This window comes from Psammomys obesus, unplaced genomic scaffold, assembly GCF_907164565.1.
Source record: "Psammomys obesus unplaced genomic scaffold, mPsaObe1.curated_primary_1811, whole genome shotgun sequence".
Classification (NCBI taxonomy): domain Eukaryota; kingdom Metazoa; phylum Chordata; class Mammalia; order Rodentia; family Muridae; genus Psammomys; species Psammomys obesus.
Genome location: NW_026596085.1, coordinates 9384349 through 9403809, shown reverse-complemented (window position 1 = coordinate 9403809; position 19461 = coordinate 9384349). Strand labels below are relative to the sequence as shown.

Genomic DNA, 19461 nt, shown 5'->3' with positions numbered 1-19461 from the left:
TTCTTTCTTTCTTTCTTTCTTTCTTTCTTTCTTTCTTTCTTTCTTTCTTTCTTCGTCATCTCACTTAATTTGATCTGTTCTATTTCCATTTACATGCAAAGTTCATAATTTCATTTTTTTTACAGCTGAATACTCTTCCATAGTGTATATGTACCATATTTTAATGATGAATCTGTTGCTTGAAGGACATGTAGGTTGTTTTCAGGTTCTTGCTATTGTGAGTAGAGGAGCAATGAACAGGGCTAAGCAAGTGCCTGGGAGATAGAATGTGAAGTCTTCTGATGGGAAAGCGTGTAGGGCCACCGACTCCCCTTGTTCTGTGGGGGAAGGGTGGCCAGTGTTTGTCCCAGCCTGGGGCCTGCACATGCTATGCACATGCTATGCACATAGCCTGCACATGCTATGGAGTGGTATGCCTGGGTCCCATGATAGGTTTAGTTTTAGCTTTGTGAGAAAACCCTATATAGATTTGTGTAGTGGTCACACTGGTTTGCAGTTCCACCAATAGTGAATGGGGGTTCCCTTTCCCCACATCCATCAGTATTTGCTGTCAACTATTTTATTAATCTTTACCATGACTGGGATGAGGTGAAATATTAAAGTTGTTTTGATTTGTATCTCAGTCATAGGCCTCTCCTCCTTTCCTCCCAGTCCTACCCACCCTCTTGCATCCCTTCTTCCCTATTCCTCAGAATAGAGGAGCTCCACTACCCAGACACCCCAGCTCATCTAGTCACATGAGGACTGAGTTCTTCTTCCTCCCCTGTGGCCTGGTAGGGAAGTCCCACTAGAGGGAAGTGATCTAAAAGTAAGCAGCATAGTCTGTGTCAGAGATATCCCCCACTCCCATAACTAGTGGGCCCAAGAAGCCTAAGATGCCCATCAGACTTATCTTCTTGGGAAATTTAATTGCTAAATTAATATATGAAATTAGATTTGAAGATGTTTCAAGATTTTAATATGAAAATGTGGTAAAGGAAAATATAATATGAAGAATAGTGTATGTATGCATATATGCACATTTACATAAAACTTTCATTGGCTATATGAATTCTTGAGCTAAAAGAACAAAAAGTTGAAAGTTAGTTGAGCCATTCTATGGAAGTTACAGATCTATAGACAGTCACATCGTGGTTTTAGCAAAGGCTTAAGATTTTTGTATTCTCAACTCCTTTTGTCTGATAAAATTTCATATGACCACAATCACATAGATTCATAAGAGGGCTAAGTCCGATGTTTGCTGATAATAAATAATAAAGAAGTTATTTGAAAACAATTCGTTTGTAGATAAGCTATTTTACCATTCATTAAAGATGAATATAAATTTGCATACTCATGCTACAGAAGTGCTGCTTAATGCTTATGTAAAGAATTTCTTGTCTTAATTGAGACCACAGGACGCAGAATATCTCCATCAATTTCAAACTTATTTGACATTTTGAGGTTGTATCTTCCCATGCTGTGACTGCCACTTCACATAAAAAGGTATTACAAAACTGGAGAAGAATGCTTCTGAAAATTTCAGAAATTGTTGAAAATTCTGTCCTAATCTCAATTTAAAATTTTTTGGTGATTTTTTTTTTTGTTGTTGTTGTTTTTGTTTTGAGAGTTTCTATGTTTAGCCTTGGCTGTCTTGTACTTGATTTGTACAAGAACTCACAGGGATCCACCTGCCTCTGCCTCCTTGAGTGCTGGTATTAAAAGTATTCAATGAAAACAATTAGAAACTCAAATATCAATTAAAATGTCTATATATTTATTTGTTATGTGTGTGCATGCATGTATCTGCCCATATTAGCATATACTCATGTGTATGCATACCCATTTACACATGCATGCATGTGCATGCCAGGAGTACAAGTGGAGGTCAGAGGAAAACTTGTAGTTTGTTGTTCCCTCCTTCCATTGTACAGGTCCCAAGGATTAAACTCAGTGATTAGGCTTGGCAGTAAGTATTGTCACCTACTGAGCCATCTTCCAGGACCCTTAAAAAGCAATTTTTGATATTCTAAAAGTATAATGTAATGTATATGTATTAATTAGTGTTCTCCAGAGGAGCCAGACTGATAGGAATGAACAATATACATTTACACACACACACACGAGGGTTTATTAGAGTGGCTTACAGGCTGTGGTCCAGCTAGTCCAACAATGGAAAGTACAAGAATCTAGTAATTGATCAGTCAACAAGTCTTGATGTAGGTTCTAATGTCAGTGAAAGAATGGATTTATCAGCAAGAGTGAGAGAAAGCGAGCAAAGAGAAAGCTTCCTTCTTCCATGTTCTTTATTTAGGCTGCCACCAAATGGTATGTGACCCAGATTAAAGTTGGATCTTCCAACATCAAAAAGAAAGGTATTAAGGTATATCTTTCTACCTCAAAAGATTGTATTAAAATTAGCCCTTTCTGTTTCAAATGATTCCTCAGAGGTATTTTCAGCCTCTTGGGTTTTAGTTAATTTTAAATGTAGTGAAGTTGGCAAACAAGAATAGCCATTACCAGTCTACCCCTAGTCAACCTGACACAAATCATATTTCCTTATTTCCAAATGAAAGCAATAACCAGGTCATAATAATGCAGAACATGATATAACTATCCCATGTGTAATCACAAACACATTATGTATGTAACCAGGCCATAATTATGCCTCCTAACATGATGTAACTATTTCTCATGCAACCACAAACACACTGTAAATTTAGAGTTGCTGGCAATGTCCCTTGAGGGATAGTCTTTTAATACCTCAAACTTAAATATATTAACCATTGATGTTCTCTTAATTGAGGTTACAGCTCTGATATAGAAATTGAGGACAGTAAATGCAAATATCTGTAAAACCACATTCTTAAAGTATATGGTAGAAACAGTCATGGTAACTATAATCCTTGTTTCTGTAACTGATCATGTGTCTTTAACTGGTATTTATAACTACCTTCCTCTACTACCCATTCTTTATTTGCTCCATCCTTGACAAGTACCTCAGCAGGTCTGGGTTCTTTCCTGGAGGAGTGACCCATACCTTCATTCCTGATGGGTCTGTGTTCTGTGTCACCCTGCCTGAATTAGGCTGTTGTAGTTTTTCATTAATTACTGAACATGGTAGCACCAAGAGATGCCCTGAAGGATCTCCTGCTACAGACACAATTTTTCTTACCTCCATTGCAGAGAAGCAACCCAGTTTTCCCATGGTAATCTGGATCAGTCACTGCTTCTATCACTGTTATTCCTTTCTTAGCCTGTTGGCTTATAGATATCAGAAGCTCAAAGTAGCCAGGGGAAAATCCAGTTCAATGGAATATTTGTTGTGTCTCTTGGCAGGAGCACTTCCCTCTCTGGAACCAAAATTTCTAGGCCAGCAAACTTAAGTTTGCAAGAACAGGAAGGAAAAATATTCCTATTGAGTCGCTAGGGGTGATTGTGAGTGGAACATTTCCCTTTTCTACCCCTTGATTCCTGGACTCGTGGATCCTGGCTACACGTGAAACCATACCATCTATTGGATACTGATTCCAAGCATATACCATCTTCTGGAGAACCTTGCTCCAGAGTTCCATCCTGTTGCCACCTAACTGGCACTCTTTGTCTTCAAAAGTCCATTCTACCTTTCTATCTAGCCTGCTGCTTCAGGATTTTGGGGGAACATGGTAATACCAGTGGATTCCATGGTCATTGACCCAATTTCTTACTTCTCTGATTGTGAAGTGAGTTCCTTGATTAGAAGAAATACTGTATGGATTACTTATGACAGTGGATAAGGCATTCTGTGAGTCCACAGATGGTGGTTTTGACAGAAGCAATATATGCAGGAAAGGCAAATGCATGACCAGAATGAGTATCTACTCAAGTAAAGACAAAATATTGTCCTTTCCATGTAGGAAGTGGTCCAATGGAATCAAACTGTCACCAGATTGCTTGGCTGTTTACTCTGGGGAATGGTGCCATAACTGGGCTTCAGAAATGGTCTCTGCTGTTGGTAGATCTGGTGCAGGAGCAGCCAAGGTAGCCTTGGTGAGTGGGAGTCAACATTGTTGAGACTATACATAACCTCCATCTTTGCCACCATGGTCTCTTTGTTAATGGATCCATTGGGCAGAGACAGGGATGGCTGGGAAAAGAGGCTGATTGTCCACAGAATGGGTCATCCTATCTACTTAATTATTGAACTCCTTGGATGCTGAAGTCACTTTTGACTTTACATGAGACACACATATCTTTACATTCTTTACCATTTGCAGAGATCTGTCAATGTACTCTTGCCTAGATGTCTTTCTCACCAATTTTCCAATCATGCTTTTTTTTTTCCAAGTCCTGTCTATCCAGGTAGTCCATTGGCTATAGGCTATGAATTGGTGAACAATTGCACATCTGACCATTTTCTCTTCAAAGAAAATGTAAGATCATGTATACTGACCCAAGTTCTGCCCACTGTGATGATTTTCCTTTTCCCATGTCTTTCAGGGTTATTCCAGAATGGGGTTTCAGTGATAAAACTGTCTATTTCTGTGTAATACCTGCATAACATGCAGAACCATTAGTAAACAAGGTTCTAGTCTTCTCTTTCCCAGTCAGCTGTTCATAAGGCATGCCCATCAGGCTATAGGTGCATCCTTGGGAGCAGGTGGCAGTGTAACTGAATAGAAACAATGAGCATTTGGACATCTCCTTCATGTAACTTGTTGTGCCTTCAGGACCTGCTCAGTACTGATCATGTGTATATCACCTCTATTTGAAAATGGATTGCCACTGTGCACTTCCCATTGTGTAGCTTGGTGGGTTAGGTAATATCCAGCTCTTGATGGGCAGCTCAGGTTGCATGGTAACTTGGTGGCTCATTGTCAAATGATAAGTTTCCACTAAGATGAGAAAACAGGCCAAGAGCTGTCAAAGGGGGACTACTCTGTAGATGATGGTAGAGCCTTGTTTCAAAATCCCAAAGGTCTTTTCTCTGATTTGTCTATAGGGGCCTGCCAGAGGCACCAGATGGCATTCTTTTGTGCTATTGATACCTCAAACACAATTAGGTCTGCTGGATTATATGATTCAGGTGACAGAGCAGCCTGCACAGCAACCTAGACCTGCTGAAGAGCCCTTCTTTGATGCAGGCCCCATTCAGAGCTAATAGCTTTCTGAGCCACTTGGTGTATGGACCAGAGTAACACAACCAACTGAGAAATGTGCTATCTCTAGACTCCAAGTAGGCCCACTAAACACTGTGCTTTTTTTCTTTGTGGTGGGAGGAGCCAGGTTAAAAAACAAAACCAACTTAACCTTCATTTTAGAAGGAATATTTCTGAATGTCTCACACCACTGGCTTCCTAAGACTTTTACTGACATAGAAGGTCTTTTAAATTTGGTTGGATTTATTTTCCTTCCTCTGATGTACATTTTCTTACCAACAAGTATGAAGCAGTTGCTATCCATGCTCAGTTTGTCTATTCAGCATAATATTGTCAATGTAATGAGCTGATGTGAAATTTTGTGGAAGAGACAGATGATCAAGATCCCTGCAAACTAAGTTAGGACATGGTGCTGGAAAGTTAATATATTCTTAAAGTAAAACTATAAAGGTATACTGATGACCTTGTCTACTGAAAAATTGCTCTGGTGGTCCTTATGGGCAGGTACCAACAGAAATGCATTTGTTAGATCCATATCTGCATACCATGTACCAGGAGATGCATTAATCTGCTCAAGAAAGGACACCACATCTGGTACAGCAGCTGCAGTGGGAATCACTACTTAATTAAGTTTTTAATAGTCAACTGTCATTCATTCTCCATGACCCATTTCTCTTCTGCACTGGCCAGATGGGAGAGTTAAAGGGAGATATAGTGAACCCACCACTGCTGAATTTTTCAAGTCCTTGATGGTAGCACTAATTTCTGCAATTCCTTATTTGATTCACTATTTTCCTCAATAAAGGAAATTCTGCTGGCTTCCATTTGGCCTTTTCAACCATAATAGCCCTCATTCCATAGGTCAGAGTGACAATGTAAGAATTCTGCCAACATCTAAATATATCTATCCCAATTATACTTTATGGAACTTGGGAAATAACTACGGATGAATTTAGGAACTCCTAGACCAGTGAGTTGGAATTTATCCTAAACTCCATTAATCACTTGTCTTCCATAAGTCCCTGCTTTAATTTAACTGAAGGGCCACAAAGCTTTTTGAAGTCTCCCAGAATTATTGTCAATTCTGAACCAGTATACAATAGGCTATGGAAAGTCTGATTGGTTCTTTTTCTCTAGTATACAGTTACTTTGTGAAAGGTAATCAGCCTAATCCGGTTTTATGTTCCTTGGGTCCTTCTAGGGAAAGGACTGGAAATAGACATAACAATAACAATCTTAAGAATTTTATCTAGGTCCTTCCATAGTGGGACCTGGCCACCCCTTCATTCAAGGGGCTCTGGATCTTCAAATTTGCTCATTTGGAAATTGGTTCACAGGCCAAGATTCCCCTTTCTGATAATCTAATAGATCATTTCTTCAATTTGATTGGGAGTTTCCTGTTTATGTTGATCAAATAGAAATGCAGTAGGCTTTTGTTATATTCCATATCTGGAAATACAATTATTGATTAGCCAGTACCGAAGGTCCACACCTAGTTATGCCACCATAAAATTCACTGCCTGTGCTGACCAATTCAGGTCAGGCCATTATGAATATTGCTTTGCCTATGCTTACTATTATGATATCTATGAGCACTTTACCTTTGGCGATTCAGTGCCGTCACCTGGCCCCTGCTACCACGCGGCCCAGTTAAACCCACTGCATTTAATTCATCCATGAGCAGCAGAGTCTTCAACCCTAAGGTCTGGCACAAAGCTCTTTAAATGTTCTGGTGCCTCTGTCACAGTTTTGTATCTTATAGGTTTAGTGAAGGTCTATCTTCTTGACATTCCCAGTGCGGAGAATTAGATCTTATGCAGGGTACTCATTCCAGCATTGCAGTTTCTCTGAGCCTTAAAACCACTTCATCAACACTAAGCCAAAGGATACCGGGCATCTCCAACTCCTTTTCAGTTGTCATCTTTTGGCAAATGCTTCAGCCAACCTTTCAAGCAAATGTTTGACAACTTTTAACTGTGTGTGCTTCCATAGAATCGCCACTTAGTAGTACAGTATCAACTAGGTCAGCCTGATCCAGTTTTGTGTTCCCTTCTACCACTATCCCACACCCTTAAATTTCACTCTCACACATATCTCAGACTTATGTTAGAATGAATTAGCAAATTCAGGTAGCTTTTTAATAATGCAGGGCACATTCTTATGGACTACACTCTCAGCATCCCCTCTAGGATCCTGCTTAGCTTTAATCCTGTTGTAGTCTAAAAGAAGCTTTTGGTGGGACATCAGTATTGTCTTGCCTGGCAGCTCCTTCAGGGAAGTCACTTCTGGTTTATCGGACAGTGAAAGAATATTTTTCCCAGTCAAAGGCAGAAAAGGCAATATTTCTGAGAATTGGGGTGGGAGTGTGTCTTCTGCTAATGATGGAGCAACTACTTCCTCAGGTGAGATGCTTGCGAATCTGTGCTTCAAAGTTCTCAGCCTCACTAGAGTCCTTCCACACATCTCCACCCCAAGTTACAGGATTCTGTTCTTTGCTAATTAATGTCTTTACATTATATGGCTGAGACTTGAATTTTCTAACCCCCACGGTGATGGTATGGAGAGGTGTGAGACCTGGGATGGTATTAATTTGTAAGAGAGGATCGTCCATGATTATAACTTCTACCTTTACCAAAGATGTTCCAGGGAGATAGCCCACTCCTTTACTATGTGAACAAATACTGTAAAGTATTCATCTGTGATTCAGAAAATGGACATCTATTAGATATGTAACTGGGCATTTTGACTGTATTCTGTACAGGTGCCAGAACTGAGAGGAATTTCTGTTGTTTGAGTTTAGGCAGAAAAGCATACTAACTTTCCTACACATCATAAAGGTCACAGCTGACACAGACTTGTAACTAAAGACAGATTGTGGAGAGAGAAGTGTAACATTTATTTTACTCAGTTTCATGTGATCCAGGAATCAGAAATGAAGACACAAAACCCAGGGAAAACCATTCTTTCTTATGCTTAGGTTTGATGAAGAAGTGACACCTATGAATAAGAATGATTGGATGCAAACAGTATGACATAATAATAATAAGAGTAGAAGCCCATGGATTCTCCTTGGATTCTCTATGTAGCATTTTTTTTTTTTTCCGGTCAAGTATGAGGCAAGACCCCTTTCTAAATTGAATGTGGATTCCATAGTCTATATCAAACAAGAGTGATCGGGAAATTTCTTTGATAGTCAGCTCTTACATAAAAAAATAAAAAAAAATAAAATAAAATCTAAGTTCTATTTCTAGAGTTCATGACTAGCTGTATGGAAGCAAGTTCTATTTTCTATGATCTGTGGTAAAAAGAAATAATTGTAGTTTCTTTGGTCCACTGTGAGGAAGAGATGACAGTAATAGGAAGGCAATCAAGAGGTGGTTCTAGCAAAACTTTTATTTTGAGTATTGCTTTTCTTCAAAGTACTTAGCATTGCAAAGTGGCATACCTAGGGGTATAGGGTTTTTGTTTGTTTGTTTGTTTGTTTTAGTGTGTGTGCCCCAATATTGGTTACATAGTTTTTTAGCAACTCAAACTGACATAGAGTAGGGAGGGCTTTCTCCTTTCCTTCTGCCTTTGGCAGTGCTGAGGATTAAAGTCAGGACTGTGTGAGTGCTAGATAAGGGTTCTACCAGTGAGCTAATGATTTGGACCTTGATGTTTTAAGTTTAGAGTCATGTGTCCTGCCATGTTGCTCAGAGTATTCCAGAACAACTCTGTAGTGTAAGGTGACCTTCAAACTCATGTTTTTCTTGCCTCAGGGTCCCAACTACTACAATTACAGGTGTATGCTATAACTGGTATATTAGTGCAGTTAAAGTTGCTCGAGCAGTACATGCCATAGTTCCTTAGAACTTGAAGGGATTTATGTCTTTCGTCTCTACCTAAGTGACATCAAGCAACGTGGAAATATAAAGAAAATCAAAGGAAATGGAGTTGTTGACCAAAAGTGTTTCTATCAGGTGAGAATGGTTCAGTAATATGGCATTTCGAAAACATTCCTTATCTAAGATTTATTTTTGTCTGTTATTAATTATTGTTATAATTTTTTTGCATTTGGACTTCCTGAGAAATTTATATAAACCATTACACACTATAAAAATTTTAAAGACATTTTCATATTTTCAGAAAATATTACAATGATAGGTAAATTTTTAGATTTTAATTTCATATTTCCAACTGAAAGGTCAATCATCTTAGAAATGGTCTGTTTCTTTAATAATTGAATGGTTCATTTTGTTCATGTTTTAGGACCAGGGTCCTGATAAAACAAGAAAGAAGAAAGCAGAAGGTAAGGGCATTATAAATTGAGTGATGCTAGCTCTATAATAGCAAACTTAACATTAAACTTCTGAATCACTACTATTAATTAATTCACCTTATGGCCAGGCATAGTGTCATACTTCTGTATGTATCTAAATTACAGAAAGATTGATGCGTGTTCAAGCCCACTCTGGGTTGCATAGTGAGTGCCAGTTCGCCAGACCTTCAAGACCCTGTCTCAAAAAAAATGGATTAACTTATATAAGACTGGAAGAAGCCTTCATTTTACCTTCTTTTTTTTCTTGTACATAGCTTGTTAAACAGCATACTTTGCTTGGGCAGACATTTAAAGTGGTCATTATTGACTGTTGCTGCCTTTCTAACTGCAAGATTCATCTCAAATCTACCCACTTCTTATTATTCATAATATTAATTCTGTAATTCAAGCCATCACATATTGTATAAAGTACTATAATAATCTCGTGTCCTATGCCTGGCTTATTTTGTCAGCTTTTACTATATTCATTATAATAGCCAGAAGATCAGTGAGTTTGCTGTGAGATTGTGTCTTCTAGTAATGTCAAAAGCTACACCTATAAAGTTTTACCAGCATGACTGCCTAAAGATGAGGTGAACAAGAGCAACAATAGTGGATGTGGGAAAGTCCACAAGACCTCAACCTTACACAAGCAACTAAAAAATTTGGAGAGTGAGAGAAACAGTCTTCCTCACAAAGAGTGTACCAATTTGTTATCCATTTCCAAATGGTTATCCATTTCCTAAAAACATACTTATGAGTGACATATATACCGAGCAGGTTATAGTTAGGGATATGAATGTATATACATGTATGTATGTAACAACATTTTAAAAAGAGGCAACGAATTTGAAAGATAGCAAGGAGGTTTAGGGAGAGGAAAGAAAAGGGAGAAATCACGTAATAATATTATACCTTACAACTAGCTGTATATATCTTGGAAAAAAAATTTGAAAATGTATACTTACAGAAACATACATGAATAATTAGGTCATTGCTATTACTGTATAAGAGAGGAGAGAGAGAGAGAGCAATTGAACATGCATGGGGAAACCCCCAAATTTCCATTAGTACATTAGTAATATGAGCAGTAAACAAAGTGTGGCCTGTGGAAGAATTAAGTGCTTTAGTAGAGATAATGCGTTAAGTGCATGCGGTTAGTGTGTGTCACTCTCAGGTCTACAACCCTGAGCGAAAGAACATATCATGTAAGCACTGAGATTCCTTGTACAGAAACTCCACAAATATAGAGAGGGCAGGAGGGAGGAAACCAGAACATCAGTGTGCTCAGTGAGAGGAAAGGGAGTGGAAACAGTGGCAGCGTGGGGTTCCTCTGGTAGATCTTTTTCCTACTAAAGCACTCCAGTCTAAAGCCACCTCCGCTTTCCGGCTTGCTGTCCTTCCTGTTCAGTCTTGTTAATGTCAATTCTTTTCTTTTTATAATTTATTTTTTATTTATTAAAATTTATTCACTTTGTATCCTAGTTGTAGCTTCCTCCCTCTTCCCCTCCCCCACCCTTCCTCTCTGGTCTCCTCCCATGCCCCTCCCCCAGGCCACTGATAGGGGAGGTCTTCCTCCCCTCCATCAGTGTCAAGTATTTTCAATCAAACTTACTTTACTATATCATCATCTCCTATACAACTGCTCATTCTCCTCAGCTTGAAACTCCTCCAATGTTTTCTTAACACATCTCTAGGTTTTTATCTCTTTAATTATTCATTTTAATGGTTATTTGCAAGTTAAAATTTGATTTGTTTTGTGAAAGATTTGTTCCTCTTTAGGTTATTTTCTAGTTGATTCTACCAAGCCAGACTTCATCAGAAAGGCTGAGCCTAGTCTTCTTAGATGAAATAGTCACTCACTTTGACTTTTTGTGTGGACAGAGATTAGGAACTAGCATGATAACTAAAGGAAGAAGAGCAAAACTAACTATTCAGTACTCCTGGAAATAAAGGCTTACTTCCTCTTCAGTCTGTACCATTCACCACCCTTCTTGACTCCTGTAAACTTACAGTGCTACTCTCTGAGACTAACTCAGATTCACCCACGTGTCTTAGAAATCATCTCTAGGAAGCTTCTCTTGTACTCCTGCTCTCCCTTTGCCTACCCGCACCCCTCCTCCCCAGGTGATATACCATCTCCTGTCACACCAACTTGTGCTGTGTCCCTCACTGGCTTTTATCTACCACAAAATGAAGTGGTTTAAGCTGTACTGACTTAATTCTGAGATACCATCAATTATAAGACCTGACACAGATTTCCTTTCAACCAGAAAAAAAAAAAAAATTGCATCCTATAGGACCTGTTATTTCATTATGGAACCATATATGGTATGAAAATTTTGAAGATATTTCATTCCAACGTAGAAGTATAGATCATTCAAGTGAAATATGTATATCTTTTATGTTTGATTCATTTTGTTTAATGGGAAGTTTATATCTTTGCTTGATCTTTGACAATGACCTCTTTTATGGGTCTTCCAGTGTTTATTTTTTAGGTTTTAGGAAGAAGGCTATTATAACTTCATAGGATGAAACTTAAGGGGGAGGCCAATGCTGTTACCTATATCGGAAGAAAATGTCACGAAGTTGCTAGTCTGTGATTTTAACGTATATTTTAATTTTTTAATTAAAATATGATTACATCATTCACCCCTTTCCTTCTTCTAACCCTTCTCATACCCCCCTCTCCTCTTTCTCTCAAATTCGTGGTCTTTATTTCTTTGTTATTTCTGTTGTATGTGTGTCTATATTTTTAAATATGTAAGTAGATGTAATGTTATTTGTATGTATATTATTTCAGGACTGACCAACTTGGTTTTTAGTTACACTCTTCACGGTAGCTCAGAATGGGACTAGCCTGCACTCACCATCAAGCATCAGAAGAATGTATAAAAATATGATACATAGTTATTTAGCTATGAAGAAAAATGAAATCAAAACATTTTCAGGAAAATGCTGGAAATCATTAAGTAAAACAAGCCAGAGCAAGAAAGACAAAATACTTCATGTTTTCTTTCATATATGGAATCTAGATTTAAAATTGTAAATACATATGACATAAATAAATATATATATGTATAACATATAAATATATATGTTTTATTGTATATGTACAGATTTTGAAATAAAAAGGAAATCAGGAGAAGCAGGGGAGATATTTTTTAGAGAGCAGAGAAAAGAGAGGGTGATGAAATCAGAAGCGAGACTACCAAGGAGGAGGAAGGGACCAGTCAGAGTGCAGAGTAGCACAGGAAGAGGACTGTGGAGAAGAGTGGGTAAAGGGAACAATTAAGAGAGTTAGAAGGACACATACACATGAAAATGCAACAATGAAACCCGTTACTTTGATAGTTTAAAATACTAATTTAAAGGTTAAAAGTGGACAGGAGATCTGGTCCAGTGTCTCATGGCACAAACGGCCTTCAGAGAAGACCTGAGTTTGGTCTGACACCCATGTCAGCTGGCTCCCAGCAGCCTGAGACTCCAGAGGCAGTCGACTCAACAGCAGTCTATGGACTCCACAGGTTTCCTCACTCACGTGCACTTCCACACAGTACAAAACAAAGAGACTTAAATAAATAAATAACATTAAAAGCTCCTTGAATTTAGTAAAGATGTAACTAAAAATGAAGAATAATTATAGTTCAGAAATCAAGGAAAAATATAAACTGGACAAATAATGATATATATGTGAAGTCTGGTTTATAGAAAACATTAAGCAGTTGGGATACAGTGAAAATTGGCATTGGTTGCAGGTTAGTTCTCACATAACTTTTGCTTTCCTCTTAGTTGGCTGTACAATTTTATTATTATTAGTTTGTATGTGTGTGTCTGTGTGTGCAACCCCTCCCCTTCTACCTGTCAGATTTAAAGTTTGTAGGCCAACTACAAGCTATCATAATTTATTTCAGTTCACATGTAAACGTGAATGTTGTGTTACAGTTGAGAAAACATGAATTGGCAGGGTAGCTTCAGTGCATTTATTGTTTATGATTTGACTTGAATTGTATGATTGAGAAATTAATATTTTTAATCCTTTTTTGTTTTGTTTTGTTTGATTTTTGAGATGGGGTTTCTCTGTATGGACTTGGCTGTGCTGGATTCCCTTTGTAGACCAGGATGTCCTTGAACTCACAGAGATCTGCCTGCCTTTCCCTCTTCAAGTCCTGGGGTTACAGGCGTGCACTACCAAGTCCCGCTAATATTTTTAATTTTTAATTACTTTAGGAATACTTTGAAAGGAACAAGTTAAAATCAAAAATGAAATTACTAGGAGTTTTTTCACCTGTCAAGAACCCCACGGTCAGTTTAGACCTTCTTAATTTGTATATGGTAAATCAGATATCTTCGAAGAAGAAAACACCTGGTAAGTCTTTCTAAAGCATTTGTTTTGATCTTGATGTGATAACTCATAATAACATCTAAAATTGGGTTGAAATTCCAGAACTCAGAGCATATTGGTAATCTATTTTAAACCTTTGTTGCCTTTTTATATTGTAAGTTTAACCAGTATTTGGATCTATTTGTTTTACTTTTAGGCTGAGTGTGTGTTGTATACGATTGACTTGTTTGCTATCATTAATTTATCATGGAGTTATTGTAGTTATGATATTATTGTTTCTGGGCAAACAATCACCAAAGGCTAGCTTGAGAGATGAAAATAATGAATGTATTATCCTCTCTTATCATTTGAGAAGGAAAGCTGATAGCGCCCTTCTGCTGCTTCTGCTTTCTCAGCTGCCGTATCTAGAATTCATCATGCATTGTATCACTTTCTTTGTGTAGTTTCACTTATCCATTCAACATGGTTATTGAGTACAGTGATAAATATTGCACACAGAGGATGAACTAGAATGCAGGATTTTATTAGTCATAGCTTGGTGGCTGCTGATGGCAGAAGTTTCAGAGTTAGTGCAGTAGTGCACCATCTGCAGAAATACCTTGATCAAGAACTTGAACCCCACTAAGATCCTTTCTCTGCTAAGTGAGGAACCTCATCTCTCAGGTTGCCTTCATTGAGAACAGTTAAAAGCTGGTCTTCACAGCGAGTATTCTTTTGCTCAATTCCCAAAGAGTATGGATTGTTTCTCTCATGCCAACTTTTTGAGCTCCACCAGAAGTTGCCCTCTGGTACAGCTGGACGGCACCAGTTGGACAGTTGTGCTGAGTCAGAGGGTTAGAAGTCAATGGCTCATTTATCTGTGCTCAGATGGCTACCTTTGATCCAGGTGTTTGTTCAAAAGGAGATGTTTGTACAGAAAGAAAATTCCCACTAGAACTTTGTAGTGGGGTGGATTCTGAGCAAATAAGACAGTGATCTATCTCACTTGCATAAAGAGAAGTTCCCTTCCTTTAAAGCAGTGGTCCTCAGTCTTCCTAAGCTGCAGTTTAGTACAGTTCTTCGTATTGTAGCGACCCCCAACCACAATATTATTTTAACTTCTACTTTGAAACTTTAATTCTTTTACTTGTATTAATCATAATGTAAATATTTGTGTTTTCTGATGGTCTTAAGTGACCCCCATGAAGGGGTTGTTTGACCCCCAAAAGGGTTGTGACCCATATTTTGAGAATCACTACTCTAAAGTTTACACTCTGTTGAGGGAGATAAAGTTAATCAAGTGTGCAAAGTGCTAAAACAGAGAAAATATATAGAGCTATGAGACTATATAACACAGTATCTGATACAGTAATTGGGAAAGAAGAAATTAGGTTGAATTGGTAGAGCCCCTTCATTGAGGACTAAGAAACAGGAGAAAAACATTAATTTCATTAATAGTTGTTAATAGTCTGTTTCTGTAATTGTATGTATAGAACATGTTTTAGAAGAACATTTTATATGTACAATTAATTGAAAGGCATAGCAAACAATGATTTTAAAGCTTCTATTTTAAAATTATTTAATTTTTTATTATAGAAAGCATGAAAAGACCAACTCATGTGAATATGAATAGAGATTTGAAAATGCCACTGAGAAAGCATGATTTAGAACTTCCAATGTCACCTCATTGTGTACCTTCTAACCTATGCATTGATGATATGGAAAATAAGTAAGTGTTAACTAGGATACTGATTAGCTGACAAAAAAATATTATCAACTTTCTTATTTGCTGGGCTATTGAGAAGGACATTACCCTCAGCCTCCAGTTCTTGTTTGTCCTATGATATCATAAAACTGTTAGGATGCACATCATTGGGGTTAGAGTTTATGCATGTCTTTGGTTTTCTATATTAGCAAATGCCTATCCTAGTTTAATATATTTTTTTTTCCTAAAACTTAGTAGTTTTATGACCCTGGTGCTTTCCATGTTGAAAGCTTTGTAGATATTATGAAATTTCTATATACATAAGATAAATTTTATGGATGTTTGTATTTTTAACCTAATTTTTTTTTGTTTTCTTTAGTGTACCCTATCAAAGATTATGTAGCAAGAAAGAAACTGGCCTAGTTCAAGTGAGTTTTAAAGAAAACTATAAGTTTTTAAAACAATAATTAGTTATCTTCCAACTTTTTTACAGTTTCCAAATGATTCCTTTTACAGTTTTCCAATGTAGGAAATTTATTCTTAAGAATAAATAAGTCTGATTATGAAGCCACCTGGGAGTGATGGTAATGTGGACTGTGTGTTTAACACTTGATTTTCCTTGGTTATTTAAGAGGTACAAAGCATAATTCACATAGAGATTATTTTCAAGTATCTATATATCATCTATCTATCTATCTGTCTATCTGTCTATCTGTCTATCTATCTATCTATCTGGTTTCTTCTGGATTACAAGTGTGCACTGACACTCCTGGCTCTTTGATGTAGGTGTGGGAAAATCAGACTTGGCACTTTTTTGCACAGAAAGCAGTTTACTGATGGACCATCTTCACAGATCACACTGAGGTAGTCTTATTAGGTTCACATGATCACTGATCAGTTTTCTTTTCAAATATAATGAGAAGATTTTCTTTATATCAAATGTTGGGAGCTCATTTATCACATGATAATTTTTCGAAGTACTGCAATTATTTTTTACAAATAAAACCATAATAAATTAGAAAATGCTCAGGTTGATTAAAGCTTGAAATTCTAATTAATGTCCAAAGAATATTAATTATTCTTATTTATTCTTTAATTGTCAGGTTTAAGTTAGATAAGAAAGGCAGTGGAAGCTGATGGTAGCAATAGAATACCATAGACATCCTGTCCTCAGATTTTTAAGATTTTATGTGACTAGGTGACATTCAAAAGAGAAGCTTGAGAGAGGAAGACATTATGGAGACCAGAGGGAAGGAGTTCTTAAGTAAGATCTCATTGACTCTTATGAATTACTAATGTTTTGCCTTTCCTTAGGACTTCCTCTTTTGTAACCACACCCTTTCCCTACTAATTTTAGTTCTATTATTTTGACTTCCAGTTTCTGTACTTTTGTAATTTTACCTTTTATTTTCCTATAGCCATCACAAAATATGAACTCATACAGAATGTTCAACAAAACAGAAGACTACAGTTATATTCCACCATCATTTCCAGCAGAATTACCCTCTAACAGACATAGTCCAAGCCAAAATTGCACCCCTAGGATAGTTCCAAATCCTTGGAAATCAGCATATAAAGAAAACCACAGCAAGCAGGTACATTTTGAAGCATCACTTCTTTGATGTCATATTTTCATGATAACGTCTTCTTTTCATAAATTTGACAAAAGATAGGTTTCAAATTGCTAACCAAATATGGTGATAAGTGAAGGATATTTCTGAAATTCTCTGTATTTCAGAAGATTATGAATCATAATAATTGGAGTATTCTTTTAAAATCCTAAAAGTAATTCTATTAAAATTATTGGAATTAATATGGAAGTCGTGTAGTGTATTTATAGTATTTGATGATTATTATTTGAATGATGAGTTAGGCTGCATGATGACAGTATATATGATATGAGAAACAACATGTGAACAGCATTATACAAACTCTTAAGTGTCAGTTGAAAAGCTTGGTTCTTTTCATGATTTTAAAGAAGACAGATGTTTATATGCATTTCAGTTAGTAGTAGGTAGGTAGCTAGATAAAGAGATTTACTCTTTAAATGTTCACCCAGTATATTCTAGAGTTAATACAAAGGTCTAAAATTTAAAATTCTAAAATATATCTGTCATATCACATAGAAGAGAATGATTTTCTAGGAAATATGTTTATAGTCGTAATATTAAGAGCTATTTTACTAGAGAATAATGATGATGAGGAAATGCTTATACACACATCTTATTAGCAAAACTATTTCCTTCTAGAATTTACTTCTTGACATACAAGGTTTATTCTATATTTACCTATATATATTATTTATAAATCAATTTATAATGAACATAGAACTTATACAACCAAAAATATCTCTTATAGTTAAATGTTCTAGAATTAATGATGTAATTATTTAATTCAATCTTGTTATATATTAAAACATATTTTACTGCTTCTTCAGAGAAAATTATTTTATTGCAGTGATAAATGGTACCCTTGCTAATTTTAGGGCCCAATACTTTTTAATGTTGTAATGAAGAGCCCTCAGGTAAGATCTAGTTTTTTTTTTTTGAGTTTTCTTTTTTGTTATTGAAAATCAATACAGTATATTTAATTATGGTCTCCCCACCTCCACACACATTCAACTTCTCTCTTTCTCTGTTTAGAAAACAAACAAGCAAAAACCAACCAAACAAAACCCCAGAAATTATAAAATAAAACAATGAAAATGCACAAGAAACACAGATATGCACACAAACAAAAACCATAACAACACAAAATCAGAAACAATAATATATAAGTAAAAAAAAAAAAACCCAGCAAGATAAAATAAATGCCCAAACAAAGCAATATGAAGCAAACAAACAAAAATCTGCAAAAGCACATTGAGTTTGTTTTGTTTTGGCCATTTACTCTTGGGCTTTGGGCCTGTCGTTAAGCATAGCTTATGTACCATTTGAAATTCCATTGGAGAAAATGAATTTTGTCTTTGTAAGCAGTTGTTAATTGGAGATAGATCCTTGGTTGGTCATGGGAGTTCATGTTCACTTCCTCTCCCAGCACTGGGACCCCATCTGGCTTGGACCTGTGCAAGCCCTATGTAAGCCCTATGAATGCTGCCACATTCATTGTGAGTTCATATGTACATTAGTTCTCTTGTGCCCAGAAGGCACTATTTTCTTGGTGTTATCCATCCCTTTGTCTCTTAATTTCTTCCTCCTCTTCTGCATGTTTCCCTAGCAATGGAACAGGAGTGGGTTGATGAAGATCTCCCATTAGAAATGAGTGTTCCAAAGTCTCACACTCTTCACATTTTCCATTTTTCAGTTTCTATATTAGTTCCTATCTTCTGCCTTAAGGAAGTCTCTGATATGGCTGCATAAGGCACTCATCTATGGGTCTAGCAGAACATTGTTAGGAGTCATTTTCTTTCTATGTTTCTTTAGCAGAGTAATAATAGTATTTGATTTCCCCTTGTCACATGGCCTAGCTAGTCGCAGGATCTTGGCCATCCTAACAGTAACAGGCATGGGTTCCATTTCATGGAGTGGGCTTTGAATCTAATCAGATAGTGGTTGATTTCTTCCACAACTTTTATGTCACAATTGCACCAGGATATCAGGCAGGCTGGTTGCCATTTTTGATCACAGGGTTGATGGCTGGGATGACACCTTTCTCCCGTGTACCATGCAGAGTACCTTCCAGCACCATTAATACTGGTCAGTAGAGGGAAGGCTCTAGTTAGGTACCAGCTCAAATTATCCATTTTCAATGAGATATGTATGTGTTGTATTCAGCAATAGGACCTTGCTATCACCTTGTAGTGTAAAAACAATGCTCATGGAGATATCCTAAGTTATTTGTGAGTTTCCATTGTGCCTCTTTGGCCAACAACTCAATTAGATGTAACCCATTTCTGGTACTGGAAGTTTCACTTGGTAGTGAAAGCTGGGGTATTTTTTTTCCTATTTTTGATGACTCCATTTAGATTTCTTACACACACACACACACACACACACACACACACACACACACACACACA

The 19461-nt window shown here is 36.9% G+C and overlaps 1 protein-coding gene across 1 annotated transcript in view; it reads left to right on the top strand.

Annotated features, from left to right (window-relative positions):
* The window catches only part of CUNH12orf40 (chromosome unknown C12orf40 homolog), a 47769-nt gene that overhangs the window by 9952 nt on the left and 18356 nt on the right, over nt 1-19461 (top strand). The window contains exons 2-6 of the mRNA XM_055626817.1: nt 9366-9405; nt 13645-13783; nt 15335-15467; nt 15823-15871; nt 16862-17038. Coding sequence (XP_055482792.1) covers nt 9366-9405; nt 13645-13783; nt 15335-15467; nt 15823-15871; nt 16862-17038 — 538 coding nt within the window. The remainder of the gene's footprint in view (nt 1-9365; nt 9406-13644; nt 13784-15334; nt 15468-15822; nt 15872-16861; nt 17039-19461) is intronic.